General features: G+C 48.4%; 12 protein-coding genes across 12 annotated transcripts; 6 read left to right on the forward strand and 6 right to left on the reverse strand.

Annotated features, from left to right (window-relative positions):
• Positions 1 to 372: 372 nt before the first annotated feature.
• Bathy13g00390 (unknown protein) lies at positions 373 to 1,605 on the forward strand (the record flags this gene model as incomplete). The annotated part of the gene is made up of 1 exon (XM_007509461.1): positions 373 to 1,605. The coding sequence occupies one exon, from the start codon at positions 373 to 375 to the stop codon at positions 1,603 to 1,605; it is 1,233 nt and encodes a 410-aa protein (XP_007509523.1).
• Positions 1,606 to 1,988: 383 nt separating this feature from the next.
• Bathy13g00400 (predicted protein) lies at positions 1,989 to 2,429 on the reverse strand (the record flags this gene model as incomplete). Its single annotated transcript, XM_007509359.1, has 1 exon — positions 1,989 to 2,429. One exon carries the CDS (start codon positions 2,427 to 2,429, stop codon positions 1,989 to 1,991), a length of 441 nt encoding a protein of 146 aa, XP_007509421.1.
• Positions 2,430 to 2,536: 107 nt separating this feature from the next.
• On the reverse strand, positions 2,537 to 2,896 carry Bathy13g00410 (predicted protein; the record flags this gene model as incomplete). The annotated part of the gene is made up of 1 exon (XM_007509585.1): positions 2,537 to 2,896. One exon carries the CDS (start codon positions 2,894 to 2,896, stop codon positions 2,537 to 2,539), a length of 360 nt encoding a protein of 119 aa, XP_007509647.1.
• An 88-nt stretch (positions 2,897 to 2,984) lies between these two features.
• Positions 2,985 to 3,893, reverse strand: Bathy13g00420 (predicted protein; the record flags this gene model as incomplete). Its single annotated transcript, XM_007509377.1, has 1 exon — positions 2,985 to 3,893. The coding sequence occupies one exon, from the start codon at positions 3,891 to 3,893 to the stop codon at positions 2,985 to 2,987; it is 909 nt and encodes a 302-aa protein (XP_007509439.1).
• A 1,142-nt stretch (positions 3,894 to 5,035) lies between these two features.
• Positions 5,036 to 5,536, forward strand: Bathy13g00430 (unknown protein; the record flags this gene model as incomplete). Its single annotated transcript, XM_007509534.1, has 2 exons — positions 5,036 to 5,052; positions 5,299 to 5,536. The coding sequence occupies 2 exons, from the start codon at positions 5,036 to 5,038 to the stop codon at positions 5,534 to 5,536; spliced, it is 255 nt and encodes an 84-aa protein (XP_007509596.1).
• A 360-nt stretch (positions 5,537 to 5,896) lies between these two features.
• On the forward strand, positions 5,897 to 7,591 carry Bathy13g00440 (histidyl-tRNA synthetase; the record flags this gene model as incomplete). The annotated part of the gene is made up of 1 exon (XM_007509433.1): positions 5,897 to 7,591. The coding sequence occupies one exon, from the start codon at positions 5,897 to 5,899 to the stop codon at positions 7,589 to 7,591; it is 1,695 nt and encodes a 564-aa protein (XP_007509495.1).
• A 164-nt stretch (positions 7,592 to 7,755) lies between these two features.
• Positions 7,756 to 8,688, forward strand: Bathy13g00450 (N6-adenine-specific DNA methyltransferase 1; the record flags this gene model as incomplete). The annotated part of the gene is made up of 1 exon (XM_007509357.1): positions 7,756 to 8,688. The coding sequence occupies one exon, from the start codon at positions 7,756 to 7,758 to the stop codon at positions 8,686 to 8,688; it is 933 nt and encodes a 310-aa protein (XP_007509419.1).
• Positions 8,689 to 8,889: 201 nt separating this feature from the next.
• Bathy13g00460 (unknown protein) lies at positions 8,890 to 9,285 on the reverse strand (the record flags this gene model as incomplete). The annotated part of the gene is made up of 1 exon (XM_007509566.1): positions 8,890 to 9,285. One exon carries the CDS (start codon positions 9,283 to 9,285, stop codon positions 8,890 to 8,892), a length of 396 nt encoding a protein of 131 aa, XP_007509628.1.
• A 309-nt stretch (positions 9,286 to 9,594) lies between these two features.
• Positions 9,595 to 12,228, reverse strand: Bathy13g00470 (WD repeat-containing protein 1; the record flags this gene model as incomplete). The annotated part of the gene is made up of 1 exon (XM_007509385.1): positions 9,595 to 12,228. One exon carries the CDS (start codon positions 12,226 to 12,228, stop codon positions 9,595 to 9,597), a length of 2,634 nt encoding a protein of 877 aa, XP_007509447.1.
• A 644-nt stretch (positions 12,229 to 12,872) lies between these two features.
• Positions 12,873 to 16,106, forward strand: Bathy13g00480 (predicted protein; the record flags this gene model as incomplete). The annotated part of the gene is made up of 1 exon (XM_007509320.1): positions 12,873 to 16,106. The coding sequence occupies one exon, from the start codon at positions 12,873 to 12,875 to the stop codon at positions 16,104 to 16,106; it is 3,234 nt and encodes a 1,077-aa protein (XP_007509382.1).
• Positions 16,107 to 16,369: 263 nt separating this feature from the next.
• Positions 16,370 to 16,885, forward strand: Bathy13g00490 (predicted protein; the record flags this gene model as incomplete). Its single annotated transcript, XM_007509410.1, has 1 exon — positions 16,370 to 16,885. One exon carries the CDS (start codon positions 16,370 to 16,372, stop codon positions 16,883 to 16,885), a length of 516 nt encoding a protein of 171 aa, XP_007509472.1.
• A 190-nt stretch (positions 16,886 to 17,075) lies between these two features.
• Bathy13g00500 (unknown protein) lies at positions 17,076 to 18,374 on the reverse strand (the record flags this gene model as incomplete). Its single annotated transcript, XM_007509316.1, has 1 exon — positions 17,076 to 18,374. The coding sequence occupies one exon, from the start codon at positions 18,372 to 18,374 to the stop codon at positions 17,076 to 17,078; it is 1,299 nt and encodes a 432-aa protein (XP_007509378.1).
• Between the last annotated feature and the right edge of the window lie 215 nt (positions 18,375 to 18,589).

Raw genomic sequence — 18,589 nt, forward strand, 5'->3', positions numbered from 1 at the left:
GTCGACCGAAAAAAAAAGACGACCAAACACCGCCGTCCTGACGCGCGGTAGTTTTAAATGAATAAACGCGCGCGATGCGGTGTTGCTCCTCCTGGAGATGTTTTTTACGCGTTTCGACAGACACCCACGCGTGCGTTTTGCGTTGCGTATTCTCTTTCTCTCTTTGAATACTACAAAGAAAAAAAATGAGCGAGGAGGCACAAAATATTCCCAAAACGAAAAAAAAATCTCGTGTCGACCGACTTGTTTTTAACTTCTTGTGGGTTTTTTGTCGACCTAAAATGTCTTTAAATTCGTGCATGGGAAAAAAAATTATCAACATCAACGAATAATTGCCGCATTTAATAAACACATAAACACACACAAAACGAGATGCTCAAATCCATCGGTTCCGCGAAGAAAAGCCCTTCATTTGCACCGTCGTCGTTTACGTTGTCGTCAGCGAAGGGGGGAGAAACAGAATTGGAAGCGCGCCTGGACGCGCTTTTAGAAAATGCTTTGGGGGATTCCATTCGTGTTCGGAATTTTCGTTCGCGTCCGGATTTAGTGCCCAAAGCGACGGCGGGGCAGAGAAAATCGTTCCGGGCGAGAAGTTTTGGCGAGTATAAAGATGATGAAAACAGGGAATCGAAGTTGCAAAGATTGTTCGCGCAAACGCAAGGCGACGCGACGTGTTTTGGGTTTACGATTTGTTCGTGCGTCGGGCAGAAAACATCGACGACTTTGGTCGACGACGACGAGAAGAATGACGAAGAAAAACCGCTCTTCGAGTGCGAGTTGTGGTTATCGAGAGGGCGAGAGAGCGAAGAGAGCGGACCTCCGGGATCTTGGAACGTGGTCTGCAAAGACGCCTCTGATGGTAACAACACTCCTTTGTTTATGTTGACTTTGAAAGAAGATTCGACGCTGGAAGAGCTGTTCGATCGGCACGCGATGAAGCGCCCTTTTCCGACGATGGTGGTGAGGAGTTTACTCGGGGTATCCGTCGCCGGCGTGAAAAAGAACAGTAATAGTAAGACGTTGCAAAATTCTCCGACGTTTGCGGCGGCGAAAATGTACAAAGGAAATGCGCAAGTCGCGGAAATTATTCCGTTGCAACGTGACTTCCCGAGAGGAAAGTTGGTTGGGAAGGTTGAACGCATGAATTCGATGTTGATTCGTCGAGACGAAAACGACGCGCTCGGAACGAGGTTGGTGCCGTACACGAGAGGATTACGAAGTTTGTTGTACACGATGATTGGCACAGGATTGATGACATTTGGTTTTGCAGTTCCGATAACGTATTCTTCGGTGAAGACGTACGAAATGCCCGTGGAAATTCACGAGAACGGTCTGGAAGGTCTCAACGGCATGCGGGATAAAGAGGTGAGAAATTTTCGCGATAAATGCGCGGCGTTCGTGAAACCGATTGGCACCATTCGTGTCAAAAAAGCCGGTTTAGGACACTTCAAATTGAAAAGAGAAGAGAATCAAGAGTACAACGAGTGGCCGAAACACACGAAGCGGCACTTCTTGTACGCTATGGTCGCGCACGCCGCCATGGTCAACGAATTCGCCAAAGACGGAACGTATTCCATTCCGGACACTGCGGAAGTCGAGATTTGAATTGTGGGCATTTCATTTTGCGCCCGGTAAAAAGGAAGGAAGAACCTCTTTTAATCTTATATTTTATTGCTATTATTGTTGTTGCGTATTTCACGAGTTCTCAACTTGTGTGTGTGTGTGTGTGTGTGTGTGTGCGTGTGTGTGTGTGTGTGTGTGTGTGTGTGTGTGAGTGTGTGTGTATGTGTGTGTGTGTATTACATGTCTTTATGTATGTCTCTCTTTATACTATGCTGCTAGAGGTGGTGGTGGTGATCATGGCGCTCTCATCCCGTCCTGAGGTAAATCTCCTCCGCGTAAGAAAGTCTCTCTAGTATTTTTCTAATGTGTGTGTGTATTAATCCTCGCGCAAACGATCTCTCTCGCCGCTCGCAAAGGCGTCGTCATCAGCCAAAAAAAGGCGCTCCGCACGTGCACGTCTTCCTGTTTCCCATGCACACACCCTCGAAAGTTGGAAACCTCTTCGCGAAACTCGGTTCTGGTGCGCCTTCCAACAATTTCTCCTTCTCTCGTTGCAACTTCTCCGGCTCGTGGTGTAACTCTCTCCACAACTGAAACAGTTTCATCGATTTCACGCTATCGCCTTCCGCGCAGTGTTTCTCGCTCAACTCCAGCTGGCCTTTCAGTAACCTCCTCACCAGATGATCTTGCGAGAACACTGAATAGGTTTTAAACTTTGGATTCCACGTTCTCCACACGCCGCACAAATCGACGACGCCTTTGAAGTCTTCGCCTTCGCGCAAACCTAACCACTCGATGTCTTTGGAGACGTTTTGACCGACCAAAATGGCTTTTCGGGAAGGTAAACATCGGCGAACCAGAACCATGGCTGTTGTTTGCGTGTCGTTGTTTCAAAGAAAAATAAGAATAAGTCGTCAGTTTATTATTGTGCGATAATACTCGTAAAGCGTGAAATACTCAATACGCGTAAGTGTCAGTTCTTACCATCTGCAAACGGAATTCCTTCCTTCTCTAATTTTTCCCTCGTTATCCCCGTCAACGGTTCAATCGTGGACACTATGTTGGTATCGTTTTCATTTTCATCATCGTACGACGTGGAAGCAGTGCCTTCTTCTTTCACGAAAACGTTCACTAAAGTCCGCATCGCGTCGTCCACGACGGCAATCTGCGCCACCGCTCGGTCGTTGTGCGTGTATCCAGTCGCGACGCACTCGACGTCGATGGCGAAATATATATCCTCGTTTTCCTCCTCGTTCACGTCTTCCTCTCCTTCTTTGTCCTCTTTGGCAGAGAGGAAGGTGGACGGGACGAAGGTGGACGCGTTCGCGTTCATCAAATTCTTTTAAAGTGCTTCTTTTTGTGTCGATTGGTTCAAGTGATGAGAAAAATGAAACGGCGTAACATCGATGATACATTTGCTATTACTTTGACTGAATCTGCGTCCACGCGCCGTCGACGCTTTCTTTCCACACGCTCACTTGGTTGTTGGCGTCGGAAACGGCGAGGACGTTCCCGACGACGGACCAGCTGAGACGCCAGACGGCGGTTTTGAAGTCGTTGAGAAGGACGGAGTGGTAGTCTTTGTTGGCAGTATTCGTACTGCTGTTGTTGTTGCTTTCGGTCCAGATGAACACTTTGCCGTCTTGCGAGCAGGAAGCGATTTGTTGGACGTTGGAACCACCGTTGTTTGGCGCCCATTGGACGTCTCTCACCCAATCCGAGTGACCTCGAAGTTCTTTCTTTAGTCGCCATTGTTGTTGTTGATTATGATGATGATGTTGGTTATGATTGCTACTCTCTCCTCCTCCTCCTCCTTCCTGGGCGCCTCCTCTCGTCCAAATCTTGCACAAGTTATCGCACCCGCAACTCGCAATCTCGTCGTTTTGTCCCCACGACACCCCGGTGCACCCAACCGCGTGCGCTTCGTTCGAAATCTTCTCGCTTCGCCACCCTCCTCCCGCCACATTACTATTACTCGAAATAACCGCTACGCTCCCGTCGCTCGAGCACGCCGCCACGGCGCACCCAAACTCGTGCGGTGCCCACGAAATCGCATTCACGCTCCCGTCGAAAAAACCTTTCGGCGTCACGTACACTCTTGAAAAAACGTTCGAACTCGTCTCCTTCCATATCATCACCGTGTGATCGAACGAACACGACGCTAACAACGCGCCAAATTTCGGGTGCGCCCAAGATACTTGCCACACCGGCCCTTCGTGCCCGGTGAGCGTCGTCGCGTTCGCTCTTTCGACGATTGCCTCTTGAGGAGGAGGATGATTCGCGACGTTTTCGCCGCCGCCGCCGCCATCACCACTCGTCGTCGTCGTCATCGTCGTTCCGGTATCGAACACTTTGATCGTTCGGTCGGACGAGCACGTCGCCACTCTCTTTATTTATGTATTATCGTTATTATTATTCAGTTTGACGATGATGATGATTGGTTTTAGTAATGTAGTATTAAGAGAGTATAAAAAATGTCAGTATAGTTATTCGTAGTAAGAGAGTCGTTTCCGTTGGTGTTGATCTCTCTCTCTCAACACACAATTCAAAGAACATTACCGCGCGCTTCTTCTTGCGTATAAATATATACACACATCGAGAACAACAACAAGAACAACAACAGCACATCACGCTTTCGCACGCGCGCGATAAAAAGGAGAGAGAGAGAGAGAGAGTTAAAGAGAGAGTTCAGAGTTCAAAAGTATGCGTACCCGTCCGTAATAATCGTACTGGCAATCGTGAATCTGATCCCCGTGTCCGGTGTCGAACTGTTTTTGTGGTGGTTGATTCGTTTGATGGGAGGAAGGAGAAGAATACTGTTGTTGTTGTTGTTGCGCCGTCATCATTATTCTCTCTTATCGCAAATAAAGGGGTAAATGTCTTCTGAAAAGAGTCGTTAAACGCGCGCTTTAAAAGTCTTTTCTGAAGACGAAATTTGGGACGAAAATTGCTCCGAGAAAAACTCACACGCGGTCTGTGTCGTTACAAAATTTTTGCCCTTGGAACCCTAAATATGAAAGGTCAAAAAAGAAGCGAAAAAAAAATGTGAAGAAAGATAAGCTCACCCCCCTTTGGACTTCACTTATTTCTTTGAAAAGACACACGTCACACAACACACTCTTATATACTAAAAATGTTTTCTGTCACTCAAACTGTTACTCAATCCGTTCGCTTGAACGCGACTGTTTCCAAGAGAGACGTCACCCGCAGGTACGAAGAAGTTCTTCTTCTTAAAGTGTTTTCTGCGTGTGTTGGATCGTTCATCCATTTTGTTCTTTTTTCCTCTTTTCGGTACACGTCATTTTTTCCATTATTAAACGCGCGAATGCTTTCGGGCGCGCGCGCGCGCGAAGGAGAACGACGTCTTCATTCCTCTCGACTACAAACACCATTCGCCGTGAAAGCTTCTTTTGTTCCCTCCTTTCGTCGAAAAGAGAGCGTAAATAAAGTATGGTATCTTTCGCGACGAGATATGGATAATTGGAAAGAGTGAAAGAGAGATATCGCGCGAGTGCTCAACTGTCCAATAACTGTGAACACGTTTTTGCTCCAAAAAAGGACACGTCAACAACCATCGCACGCGAAGAGGACAAAAAACAACAAACACTTTTGAAGAAGAAGAAGAAGAGAAAAGAGAGGAAAAAAAATTTCGTTCTTTTTCAAAGCTGTCGTATTTTTTACTCTTTTGTGTACTCACTCTGTCGCGCTCTCTTTTGTTCTATTCTTTTTAAACAGATCTGGCGGCAACTTCTCCGCCCCTCCCAGAGATGATTCGGAAACGTTCAAAACGTCCGTCGCGGGCCAATCGAACTGGAACGCCTACGAAGGTTCCAGCGAGAAAGAACTCACGCCGGAGGAGAAGAAGGCCAAGGCCAAGGCGGAGGAGGACGCGTCCAACGCCAGAAGAGCCGCCGCCGCGGCGAAGATGCAAGCCGAAAGAGAAAAAGCCGGCTACAAAGGGTCCATCTTCTAATTTCCTATGATTTTGCATCGTGAGAGAAATATCTCGAGAGAGAGAGAGAGAGAGAGAATAAGAGAGAGAATAAGAGAGAGTGTGTTTTTGACGCTCTCGAAGTAGTATATCCAATGAAACTTGTTTGTACAAAACGTTCTCCTTCATAAAAAAAAAATCGACACTTTTGTACACCCTAAATACTCGTCCTTTTCTCCCTCTAAAAATGGCGGCAGAAATCACCACAAAACGAAGAAGAGAGAAGAAGAAGAAGACAAAGGAAGAGAACAAGAGAGAAGAAGAAGAAGAACGACCGAGAATCACCCGAGATTTGAACTGGTGGTTTTGGTTCTTTTTGTCCCCGTGAGTTTATTTAAAAAGATGTCCGAAGAGGAACCGAAAACGGAGAAGCAACTGATTCGCCAAGCGGAGAAGGAGCGGAAAAAGAAGGAAAAGTTGGAGAAAGAACTGAAGAAGAAGAGAGAAGGTTTAGCGTCGTCATCGGGAGGAGGAGGCTCGGTTGTAACGGTGCACGCGTCGCAAACGCCTCCGGTTCACTTGGATGCCGTCTCCGGCACGCGAGACTTCTTCCCCGAGGAGTTTCGATTGCAAACGTGGTTGTTTGAGAAATTCCGGAAATGTGGTCTCAGAGCAGGGTTCGAGGAGTACGACGCGCCGGTGTTGGAACGGCAAGAGTTATACAAACGGAAAGCCGGGGAGGAGATCACGCAACAGATGTATTCGTTCGTGGATAAAGACGGGGTGGAAGTGACGCTGAGACCGGAGATGACGCCGACGTTAGCGAGGATGGTGTTGTCGAGAGGCGCGTCGATGATTTTGCCGCTGAAGTGGTTTTCGATACCGCAGTGTTGGAGGTTTGAAGCCACGCAGAGAGGAAGGAAAAGAGAGCATTATCAGTGGAACATGGATATTATTGGGTGCAAGGAAATAACCGCGGAGGTGGAGTTGTTGAGCGCGGCGGTGGAGTTTTTTAAGAGCTGCGGGATTACGAGCGCGGACGTCGGGATTAAAGTGAATTCGAGGAAAGTCATGCAATCGATGTTGACGATTAACGACGTGCCGGACGAGATTTTCGCGCCGACGTGCGTGATATTGGACAAGCTAGATAAGATTGGCGCCGAGGCGGTGGTAAAGGAGTTGACGGAGACGTTGGGGTTACCGAGAGAAACCGCGGAGAACGTGGTGAAGACGTTGAGTTGTAAAACGGTCGAGGAGTTGGAGGAAATGGCCAGAGAGGCGATCGAGGTAAGTAGCGGTGGTGATGATGGTGATAATACTAATAGCAATACGAAAGCCGTGGACGATTCATCCATACGCGAGTTGAAAGAATTGTTCAAACTGGCGGAGGAGTACGGTTTCGGCGACTGGCTCCAATTCGACGCTTCCGTCGTGAGAGGATTAGCGTATTACACCGGCGTCGTCTTTGAAGCGTTCGATAAAGCCGGCGAGTTGAGAGCGATCGCCGGTGGTGGTAGATACGATAAGTTGTTATCTTTGTACGGAGCGACGACGCCGGTACCGGCGTGCGGGTTTGGTTTCGGCGATTGCGTCATCGTCGAACTTTTGAAGGAGAAAAATTTACTCCCAAACGTCCAAAAAAGGGTTGATTTCTGCGTCTGCGCGTATAACAAAGACATGCAAGGCAAGGCGATGAAAGCGGCGGGTTTGTTGAGGCAGACTTCTCCTCCTTCGAATGGTAGTGGTGGTGGTGGTGGTGGTAGTAGTAGTAACGATGATGACGGAGATGGAAACATTAATAGCGCCGACGAAAACAAAAGACTCGTCGTCGTCGACGTCCTCCTCGAACCGAAAAAAAAAGTCGCGCAAACCTTCGATTACGCCAACCGCATCGGCGCAAGATACGTCGTCTTCGTCGCCCCTTCGGAGTGGGAAAACGGATGCGTCCGCATAAAAGATTTACGAGCGGAAGAGTACGCCGAAGACGACGCCGATAAACAAGTCGACGTGAAAATCGAAGACTTATGGAACGCTTTAGAGCAGATGCGAGAGAATGAAAATCGCGTGCGAGCGAGGAGAGGGTTCGCTTCCCTTTAGCAGAGAGAGAGAGAGAGATTCCTGATCGATCGATCGAACGCGCTTTTTACAGCAGACTTTTCTTCATAATTTTAACTGTTTTCTTCATTCATTCACGAACGAACGAACAAGAATACTAAGCATCACCGAACAATCGCTTCATTTATAACACTGTTCCCATAATAATGGCGAGAATCAGAGACACCTCGTACGACAAATCCGTCGTCTACGAGCCGAGCGAAGACTCCTTCCTCCTCGCCGATGCCGTCGCGGAGGAGATTTGGTCTCGGGAAAAGAGGAAGGAATCGAACGCGTTGAGACGACTCGATGACGACGATGAAAACGATTTTGATGATGAAAACGACGAGGAGGAAGAAGAATTTGTCAGCGTGGAAATCGGCGTCGGTTCCGGGTACGTGCTGTGTTCGCACGCGATGCGGTTTTGCGAAGAAATGAAGGAGCGGCTTCAAAGGAAGCAGCGGGAAGATGATTCAAAGACGAAGAAAAAATGTCGTCGCGTGTGGCGGTTTCTCGGAGTAGACGTGAACGAAAAGGCGGTAGAACACGCGAAAGAGACGATGCGGAGACACGGGTTGCGAGTCGTCGGGGATGATGAGGAGGAGGAAAAGGAGGACTTTGATGAAGACGACTCGTCGTCGTCGCGGTATTCGATTGAGATTTTCCGCGGCGACATGTTAGAGGACGACCGGTTTTACCGCCGCCGGATAAATGCGAAGAAGAAGAAAACAGAAGAAGTGAAAGAAGAAGAGAGGAAGAAGAAACTAATAGACGTGTTGCTGTTCAACCCACCGTACGTGGTCACACCTTCGGAAGAGATTTACGACCCTTCAACGAAAAGTTCTTCTTTGTCTTCCTCGTTAACCGCCGCGTGGGCCGGAGGCGTTCGCGGCCGAGAAGTCGTCGACCGAATTCTCTACGACATCAAATCGTGGTTGCGACCAAACGGAGGGACGTTTCTCGTCGTCGCGTACGCGCAAAACGATATCGAGGAGATGATGGAGATTTTATCCAACCAAGACGGAATGCGAGTCGAACGCGCGAAATGGACGAAAGCGGACGAAGAGTCCCTCGTCGTCCTCAAAGCCGTGAGACTGTAAAATAATACGTTTACTTTAATACTAATACTAATACACGCAGAAATAGCGGCGCGCATACACACGCACACTCTACTACACCATCCTCCTCCTCTCCTCCGCTTTCGGCGTCGCCAACGAAACCGCTTTTTAACGCTCTCGCTCGCTTTCATCGCGCGACGATCAAACGCCGTAAAAGGTCGTCACATCTTCGCGCATTTCACTCTACACCATCATCCTATCCTCCGCTTTCAGCATTTCTAAGACTGCTTTTTTGCTCTCGCTATCTTTAATCGTAATCCCGCCGTAGGTGACGTTTTTGCGTATTTTCGTCGCGTTTCCCACTCGAACGCCGCGTACGATTTTGTGTCGATTCTTCCCTTCTCTTTTAGAAGATTTCTTCTGTTTCTGAATGCCACCGGTGAGAACGCGTACTCCTCCTTTAGTATTCTCGTGTTTCTTGCTCCTCTTTTCGCGCATCTGCCGTCCAACGCTCGTCTTCTCTTCTTCTTCTTTCATCTTCAATTCGCGTTCTCGCTGCTTTTCCAACTGTTTCCGCTCTCTCACTAAAGCGTCCGCGATTCGACTTTGACGCTTCTTCGTGCTGTTTTTCTTCGCCATTTTTAGAAGAATTACGATTGACACTATTTGTACGTACGCGTGAGAGTAAAGTCGCGAGTAAAAGGATCTGTTTTAATGGTCTAAAGTGCGCGTACTTTTTGTGGGGAATGTCTCTGTTCAGAATGTGAATGAATTAATTGAATTTGACGCGATATGTGTCAATGTTTACGATTGGTATCAATGTGGCCATTTGAGTACCTGCACATCAGTCTTGAGACGTACAACACAGAAGTATTGATGGTACATTTGTGCAATTTGCTGTCTCTGTTCCAATGATGCGATGAAATTCTACTTCTAACTCTTTAAATACTAAGACGGAGTATGCGCGAAGAAGCGCACGGCGCAATCGGCGCCGACGCAGACGAGATGCGCATTTGCAGTCTCCAAATCATCCTCGTTTTCTTTGTCGAAGTTTTCGTCGTTTTCGTTGTTGACGTATAAGAGTTGGGCGAAACGTACGCCGCCTCGGACGGCGTTCACGTCCTCCTCGACGACTTTGACCGCGCTACTTTTACTACTACTCTTTCGTACTACGTTTCGCCAGATTTTCGCGCGGCCGTCTAAAGAGCACGAGAGGAAGGACGTGGAGGAGCGAGACCAGTGGACGTCTTCGATTCGGCTGCTGTGAAGGAATTTGGAGTGTCGTCGATCGCGCGGTTTTAGGAGACGGAAGAATAACTCTTCTTTCGTCTCTTCTTGTTTTCTTTCTTCTTCATCTTTGTCATCTTCATCTTCATCTTCGGCGTTGGAAGTCGTCGTCCATAAGACAATTTCTCGATTGGAATCGCCGACGGCGAGATGTTTTCCGTTTGGAGCAAAATCTATGCACGTGATGTTGCACGACGAGGACGCGTTGCTTCGCTCGAGCGTTTGTTTGTGTTCAACGACGCCGTCTTCGTTTCTTCTCTCGAAAATGTACACCGCGGCTTCGTCGGCGCAGCCGAAAGCGAAAAGCGTTTTTTCGCCGCCGCCGCCGGAAGAAAACTGAACGGCGCGTCCACACGATAACTCGACTTCTTTTTTCCTTCTCGTCGTCGTCGTCTGAATCGTCGTCGTCTGAATCGTCGTCCTCACGTCAATCTGTTGTATTTTATCAAATAGAATTTTCAACTCTCCTCCTCCTCCATTATTGTCGCTCGATGATGACGATTTCTCGTATTCAATCGGCACGAGTTTCGCGAGACCGTTTGCAAACGTTATCATAAGTTCGCAGTGGTGAACTTCTTTCGTCGTAACTTTTGTTGTTTTCGGAAGTAGTGGTTCTTCTTCTTCTTCTTCTTCTTCTTCTTCGTCTTGCGAAATCGAAACGGAAACGGAAACGACGCAGACGTCGATTGGCTGTTGCTCAAATTTTACGGCGCGACGATGACACTCCTGGTCGTTATTGTCGTTACTATTGTCAAAGTCATCATCTATAAAAGCCATGTCTTTAACGCTCGCGAAGCGCAAGTGATCGTCGAAACCAATCGCGGCGACGATATCGTTCCCGCAGTTGACCAGTTTCGTGACTTTTTTCAGCGGCGTATTCTTTATGACTTCTCGCACGTTTTCGATGGTTTTCGTTTCCGGAACGTACTCGCAGACCAATATCTTCGGTCTCGGATCGTCTTCCCTTCGTATGCTCGCCGTCCAAACCTGATACTTTTTCTCCGTCGAAGAAGACGACCCCGACGAAACATCGACCGAGCACATCGCCGTTATCGGCCTCGAGTGTCCTAAAATCTCCTCCCGAAAACGCAGCTGCTTTTTCTTCTTCCTTTCACCAAACTCGTCTTTATCGTCGACTTCGACGACGTCGAGCACGGTCATCTTTCCGGACAAGCCGCAAGAAACGACCGTCTCGGCGGACGCGCACACGCCTATTTGCATATCATCGACGGTTGTCTCCGCGCCGCAACAACTGTACGCGTCCTCGAGCGTGACGTGTTTCGCGACGTGTTGTTCCGTCTTCGGTTTCACGACCAACCGAACGTCATCTTCTTCTTCTCCTTCTTCGTCTGTTTTCTTCAAAATCTCGACGATTTCTACGTCTACGCCTACTTGTCGTTCTCGCACGACGTCTTTCACCTTCCAAAGTTTCACCATTTTATCCGCCCCGCTCGAAACGAACCGATAAATTGTGTTATTCTCCTCATCCTCGTCGTCGTCTAACCACGCGACGCCGTACGTCGATCCGTCCTTCGCGGCGACCCGTCCTTCGTCGCCAACCATCTCGAGCGTCTCGACGTCCCAAACGCCAATCCCATCGCCAGCCGCGGAAAGCACGTACTTATCGTCTCTGGACATTCGAACTTCGTTTATATACTTTTCGTGAGTGTGTGTTCGTCGCTTCGCTCGCTCTCGTTGTTCCAACTGAAACGGCGGCCCACCTGTATAAAATCGCACTCGAAAATCCTCCGATCCTGTTATAACTCTGTGCGGCTTCCCTTTCCTGCTCCCGCAAACTGTCGTGCACGCTTTGGTCGCCCCCGAAAGGTCTTTCACCGCGGTCCCCGTCTCCGCGTCGACGCACTTCGCGAACTGCTCTCGCCCTTCGCCCGCGAGGAGTACCTTCGCGCCGTCGAAGGACCAACACACGTCCCGCACCGGACCGGCTAAAACCTTTTCGTGTCGTTTTATCAACGCTCCAGTTTCTAACGACCAGATCTGGATTGAACCGTCGGATGCTCCCGAAGCTGCCATGTGCTTCTTTGTATCGAAAGGAGGCGCGAACGGGCAGACGCACGTGATTTTCGCGTGTTGGTGTTCAACCGTCGTTTTCTTTCTCTGAGTCCTTCCCAGGAAAGTGACTATGTACGCTTTCCCTGTTTTCTCGTTGACGTAGGTACACGAGAATTGCGACGACTCGTTCTTCTTCGTAAGAGAGGAGGAAAACGCGTGCACGTGCGCTCTTTCGCCTCGTTTGGTCGTTTGCACGGGAGGCAAGATTTGCGTTTGTTCCATCGTTTTTCCCTTCTATCTTTCAACAATAATGCATTATTCTTTTCGCACACAACATCATTAGGAAGAGCAAAAGTCGTCTCGTATTCTGAAGTTGTTGTCACACCAGCTACTACGTACGCTTAAAAGAGAGAGAGAGAACGAGACCGCGCACAACGAACAGAAAGAGTAGTCAAAGCAAGAGCAAAAAGTGAGATTGTTTTCTTCTAACGGTCTACGAGGAAATGTTTTTTACCAAGGAGTAAGGAGTAAGCACTTAAGAGTAAGACCAAAGCACTTATATGTTTAGGGTTTAAGTGCTTCGTGGGTACTCTTAAGCGCCTCATTCTTACTCGTACGTCTCTCTCCACAAAATTTTTTTTTCTTTTTGCAAATTTTTTGTTTAGGGTTCTAAACCCTAATGGGCCAAGAGAGCTCTCAAACCTCTCTCTCTTTTCTCTTGTCCCGCGCCTCTCTTCTTCCTTCAGAGAGAGATTCTTTAAAAGATTTCATATTCATCGTGTAAAGGAAAAATTCTCCGCTTTAAAAAGAACAACAGAGGAGGAGACTCTGAGAACATCGAGTCCTCCGTCGTTCAGAACAACAACTCTTCCTCTTCTTCTTCTTCTTTTGGAACGGGAGGAGGAGGAGGAAAAGAAAGGAAGAAAATGATGACCAAAATTTCTTCTTCCCGCGATGATGAAAATGATGATGATGTGGAAGCGACGCCTTTACTGTCGAATACTACTAAGTACATCAAACGGAGAGGAAACTTTGGAACGAGTTTAATTCGAAAAGGAGGAGGCGTCTTTTTTCTTGCTCTGATTTTAATAACGGTCGCCGCTTTGGTGATGACGATGACAAACACGAGAACAAAGATGAGCGGTGGTTTGAGTAAAACGTTGAAAAGACTCGGGGGAGGACAACAAATGCAACAAGTGAAAACGGGAGTACCGGACGAAGACGAACTGACGAAACAAGAGAAGGAAAAGATTGACTTCTTCTTAGAGGAGAGAAGGAAAGAACTGGTGAAAGAAGCGGTGGCGAAACACGCGAGGGAACAAGCGAAGAAGGATTCTTCTCTCGCCGCCGCCGCCGCGGAAGCTTCCTCGAAGGCGTCGTCTTCGAATACTAAGAGCGAGAATACTAATAGCAATAATAATAATAATAGTAAGAACAAGAGTGCGAGTGCCGGTAGCGGGAGCAACGGAGGAGGCGAGAGCAACGGAGGCGACGACAAGAAGAACGGTATCGTCAATGTTAATAACAACAACAATAACGGCAAGAAGGGCGAGAATGGTAATGCGAAGAATACCGCCACTTCGGGGACCGGGTCATCAGTCGCGTCATCGGCAAAGGTAGGAGCGGACGAGAAAAACAATATCGCGTCAACGAGTACTTTTACTCCGAGTAGTAACAACAACACGAACGCCAAGAATAGCGGCGGTAGCGCTTCGCCAACGACCACCACCCCCGCGGACGCGAAGCCAAAGCAACAACCGAAACAACAACAACAACAACAACAACAACAACAACAACAACAACAACAACGTGTGCAAAAGAATGCAACAACAACAACAACGAATAATAATAATAGTAATAATAATAACAACAACAACATTAAAAAAGGGGTGGTAGAAGTTGCACCGCACGCTAAGGCAGTTGTTACGGACGCCGCGGTCATCGTCAAAGACGTCGCGAAGGGTATCGTCGACAACATTGCCGACGGTACCTTTCACATCGACGACGATGACATCGGTAAAGTTGATGCGAGCGATGAGAAATACAAGCCGAATCCGGTATCGCCGGTGCGCTTTCTCGATCACGCTTCAAACAACGCGAAATGTTTGGACGGATCGCCTCCCGCGTATTATTTATCGAAGCGCATCGACCGCTCCGTGCGAAGGAAAAGATGTACAAGCGATGGTGTCGAACACTCGTGCGGCGAAACGTGGATCATCATGCTTTCCGGTGGAGGCACGTGCGTAAACGACGAGGACTGCACGAGACGGGCGGCGACGGGATTAGGCTCTTCGAAATTAGTGCCGAGGACGTATCACTTCTCGACTGGTATTCAATCCGTGTTGAAATCCAACGAAGCGTTCAACACGGCAAATATGGTAAATATCGCGTATTGTTCTGGAGACTCTTGGTTGGGCAGAAGTAGCGAACCGGACGCGTCTGGCGTGACCATGAACGGCGGTCTCATCGTCGACGCCGTCTTGGATGAACTCATCAACCATCACGATTTGTTGTCGGCGAAAAACATCATCTTCTCCGGAAAATCTGCCGGTGGAGTCGGTTTAGTCGCACAAATCGATCGGTGGGCGGATGTTATCGCACAAGCGTACGAAGCTCAAGGGTACGACCCAAAACTGCAACCTCCCAAAGTGTCCGGCATCGCCTTCGCTGGATTTCACTACTTTCACACGCACACGTTTTACGACCCGAGAGATCAAATGTCCATCGGTGAAAATAAAAACTCTGACGACGATTCCAAAGATGACGATAAAGAAGAGGCGTCGAAGGACAACCACAGCGCGACGAAGAGTAACAAAGAGGAGGAGGAAGAAGAGGAAATCGAGTCGATGAAATTTGACGAGATGGTGGAACAGATTTTCGAAGAAAACGCCGAAGAGGATACACTCTCTTCCGCTTTAGTCACGGACGACGACGATGCGTTGGTAGAGAAAGCTACGCCTCCCGCGGACAACAACAACAAAAACAACAACAAAAAGTCAAACGAGAAAAACGCCTCCGCTACCGATGACGATGACAAGACAAAAGCGAATGCAAGCACTGCAACCACCAGCACCACCAGCAGCAGCGACAGAGAGGAAACTGGGATTTTCAGCGAAATTTTCTCCACGTTTAAAGATAAATTGCAAGACAAATTCCGGCACGCCGCCGCGGAGCTCGGCGAAAGCGACGACGACCAGAAGAGCGAAGACGGCGTCTACTTGAATTCTGCGGAAAGTCGTCTGCTCTTACGATTCGGTCTCAACACGACTAACTCCACCAACACCTACGGCCAAATGAAACCGTCGTTTATCCCGTGGGACGAGACGAGTTGGAAGAAGTACTTGAAGTTTTGGCGCGCCGAGGATTCGTTACCGAGCGAGTGCACCAAGCGCGGCAGCAATCGAAAAGTACACCGTTGTGCGGTGGCAAGAAATTCGATCAAATTTATCAGAACGCCCATATTTTTTGTGCAAGCGTTGACAGATTCCGTCGTCATGTCCATCCACGACAATTGGCCGTTAGCCGACCACAGGTTTGTCCACGAACCCGATTTGAAATCGATGACGTTGGCGTCGTCCACGACGAAACATTTGAGCGACGTCCACGAGAAACGAAAACAAACGCAAAGATTGGTCGAGAAAACCATCGACGACTTGAACTCTGGTGTTTTAGACATGAAAGTCTACGAAGACAAGCAACTCGAACTGACGAAAAAGATGTGGGAAAACTTGGACGAAGAAGAACGCTCCCGTCGCGAAGAATACGCGAAAATGTGGAAGACGCAAATGGTTGATCGACTCCGAGAAGCGACAAAAGCAAATCCAAACGTCGGCGTCTTTGCGCCCTCCTGTTACGTGCACACTAAATTCGACAAGATCAAAATCGACGGCGTCGAAGCCCGTTCGGCGTTAGCCAAGTGGGTGTACGACGGCGAAAGAACCATAGTCATCGACGATAAGTGCGACGCGAACGGAAAAGGTTTGTTTTGCAATCAATCCTGTCAAGATACCGCGCCGCAGCTGGAAAAAACGAACGGAGGGCAAATCGCGCCGAATACCATCGTGGATAACTCTAGAATGGGCACCGACGAAGCGCAGCGGCAAAAACAAGTGACCACCGCGAGTAGTAGTACCAAGAAACAACAACAACGACGGCGATAAAAATAAACGCAAATATACTACGAGTTTTAGACAAATAGAAAATAGCACACGCAACAACAACAACAACGAGAACAACACCGCGAATACCCGTGTACACATTAGCGCGTAATGAAAAGAAAACTATTCTTCTTCGCACATCAATCGCTTCGCGCGCCTTCCTCCACATCACATTTGATACCCTAAATAGAAGACACTCGAGAATTTTGAATTTTCTCGACTGCGCTTCCCGGCAAAACGCGCGCGCGCAAAACACATCACACGTCATGCTCGACATCATCACCAACACCAACGAATCACACAAAGAAGAAGCATTGAAAGAAAGAATTCAATGGGCAAACTCTTTGCGTAAAGTCGTGACACGAAAAGATGCCATCGACGCAGAAACCGGCGCTTTAAAGCAACAGTTTTTCAAACCGACGAAAATCGTCTTCGAGACTTCCGGGAAGAAATGGGGCGACGACCAGCGGCAAAAACTGTACGAAGGACTCCATATATTCGGCGTCGGCGAGTGGATGAAGATGAAAGAACACTTTCACAACGAATTAGGCGAGTGGACGACCTTGGATTTGAGAGTGAAAGCGAGCAGGATGCTCGGGACGCAAAGTTTATCGAGGTACCCGAAAGGGTGGAAAGGAACGAAAGAGGAGGTGGATTTGGAGTACGAGAAACACAAGGAAATCGGGGAGAAGACGGGGTGCTGGAAAAGCGGGACCTTGGTGGAAGACGACGATGGGAGCGTGGCGAAACTGTTGAAGGAGAGAGAAATGGAGGGAAAGTAGTGATGATGATGCATATTATGAGTAGCTTTTTGAAATGTATTTAGTATGTCAAAGCGTAAGCGAAACTCTCCTTTATCGTGTTCCTTCTTTTCCAAGAAGGAGAAAACGACTACGACGACTACTGCTCGCTCGTCGCGATGACCAGTATCACGCACTCATTCACTATCTATCTATCTATCTATGTATGTATCTAAAAAGAGGAGGATTGGGAATTCGCGTCGGAATCTCGTCCTAAATTGGCTTGCATGAGAGCGTCGAACGTGTTCACGCGCCGAGCGGCTGGTTTTGATTTTTGCGAGGCGGTTGCTTTTGTTGCTTTTGTTGTCTTCGTCGTTGTTGGCTTTGCAGACGGTTTCTTTCTTCCATCACTCGTGGTTTTGATGGTATCTACCATGGCAGTCTGTCGCATGCGTTTGCGAATTTGCGTGGCCTTATCTTCGTCGTCCGTGTTCGCTTCTTCCTCCTCGTCTTCGTCGCTCACCTCTTCGCTCGACGAAGAGGCTTCGGACGACGACGACTCCTCGGACGACGACGACCTCCCTCTCTTCTTCCCTCCTTTCCCCTTCCCAATTTTTTTACTCAACGCGTCGTTTTCTTTCCTCGCCGTTTCTAGAATCTCCTCCAACTCCCGAATCCGTTTCTTCTTCTCGTTTACGAGGACCAAACACTCCTCAAAACATTTTCGCTTAAACTGCTCGATATCTCTCGCCTTCTCCAATTCTTTCTTCACCGCGATCTCTTGATCTTTCCTCAAACACTCGTTCGCGCGCTTTAAATCCACGTTTCCTTCCTTTTCGCGAATATACTTCAACGAGGCGTGACGCAACAACTCCAAAAGAACCGTCGTCGCCGTTTCCTTTGCAGATCCCGTCTCGACACCCTCCGCTGCCCTGGCGGCGGCGGCGACGACGCGCTTCATCTTGCAAGACCCTCGCATCATCACCATCTCCTTTCGCTTCTTCTTCGTATCCTCCTCTCTGCTCTCCTCGTTTGCGTTCTCGTCGTCGTTTTCGCTGAACCGCCAGACGAGTTCAAACACCTCCTCCTCCGCTGTATCATCGTCTGTGTTCTTCTTCGTTTTCTCTTCGATGGAAAACTGGTACCTTTTTGCTCTTCGTCCGATCAAAGTCGTCGCAGTCGTCGGCGTCAACGCTTCCTTCGCTCTCTGGTACCAGTTGTCATACACGACGACTTTCGGTCTCGAAACGAACCCACTCGTTCGAAAGACCGCGACACCCAAGCGATTAAAAGTCCGATACGCATCATCATCATCTAAATCGTCGTTTAAATCATCTTTTTCGTCTCCTTCCTTGGTGTGTGTAAAAGCCAAAACGTCCAGCGAAAACGTTTCCTCTCGGTCGTTAAACCTCGGGAAGAAGATGCATTCCACTTTCTCGCCGTTCAATTCTGTTCCCGATGATGGAAAGGAGTAAAAATCGACGAGACGAGCGGGACGAGAGATTGGTCTCTCAGTGCATTCAGTCGTCATCTCAGCGAGTCGTCATATCTCTTCCTCTGGTGAAATCGTCGTCTTTTTGACGCGTTCCTTTTGCTCTGTTGTGATGTTTTGTGTGCGTCGTTAAAGAGTTTTTAGAGTGAGGATTTTCCTCTCGTATCGTTGGATGTTGAATCTCAATGTTGTGTGAAAGTTTACGAGAATACTAAGTAAGCGACATATAAGACTATGAAGGGATGTTGGATGTT

This window comes from Bathycoccus prasinos (assembly GCF_002220235.1).
Source record: "Bathycoccus prasinos genomic : Chromosome_13".
Classification (NCBI taxonomy): domain Eukaryota; kingdom Viridiplantae; phylum Chlorophyta; class Mamiellophyceae; order Mamiellales; family Bathycoccaceae; genus Bathycoccus; species Bathycoccus prasinos.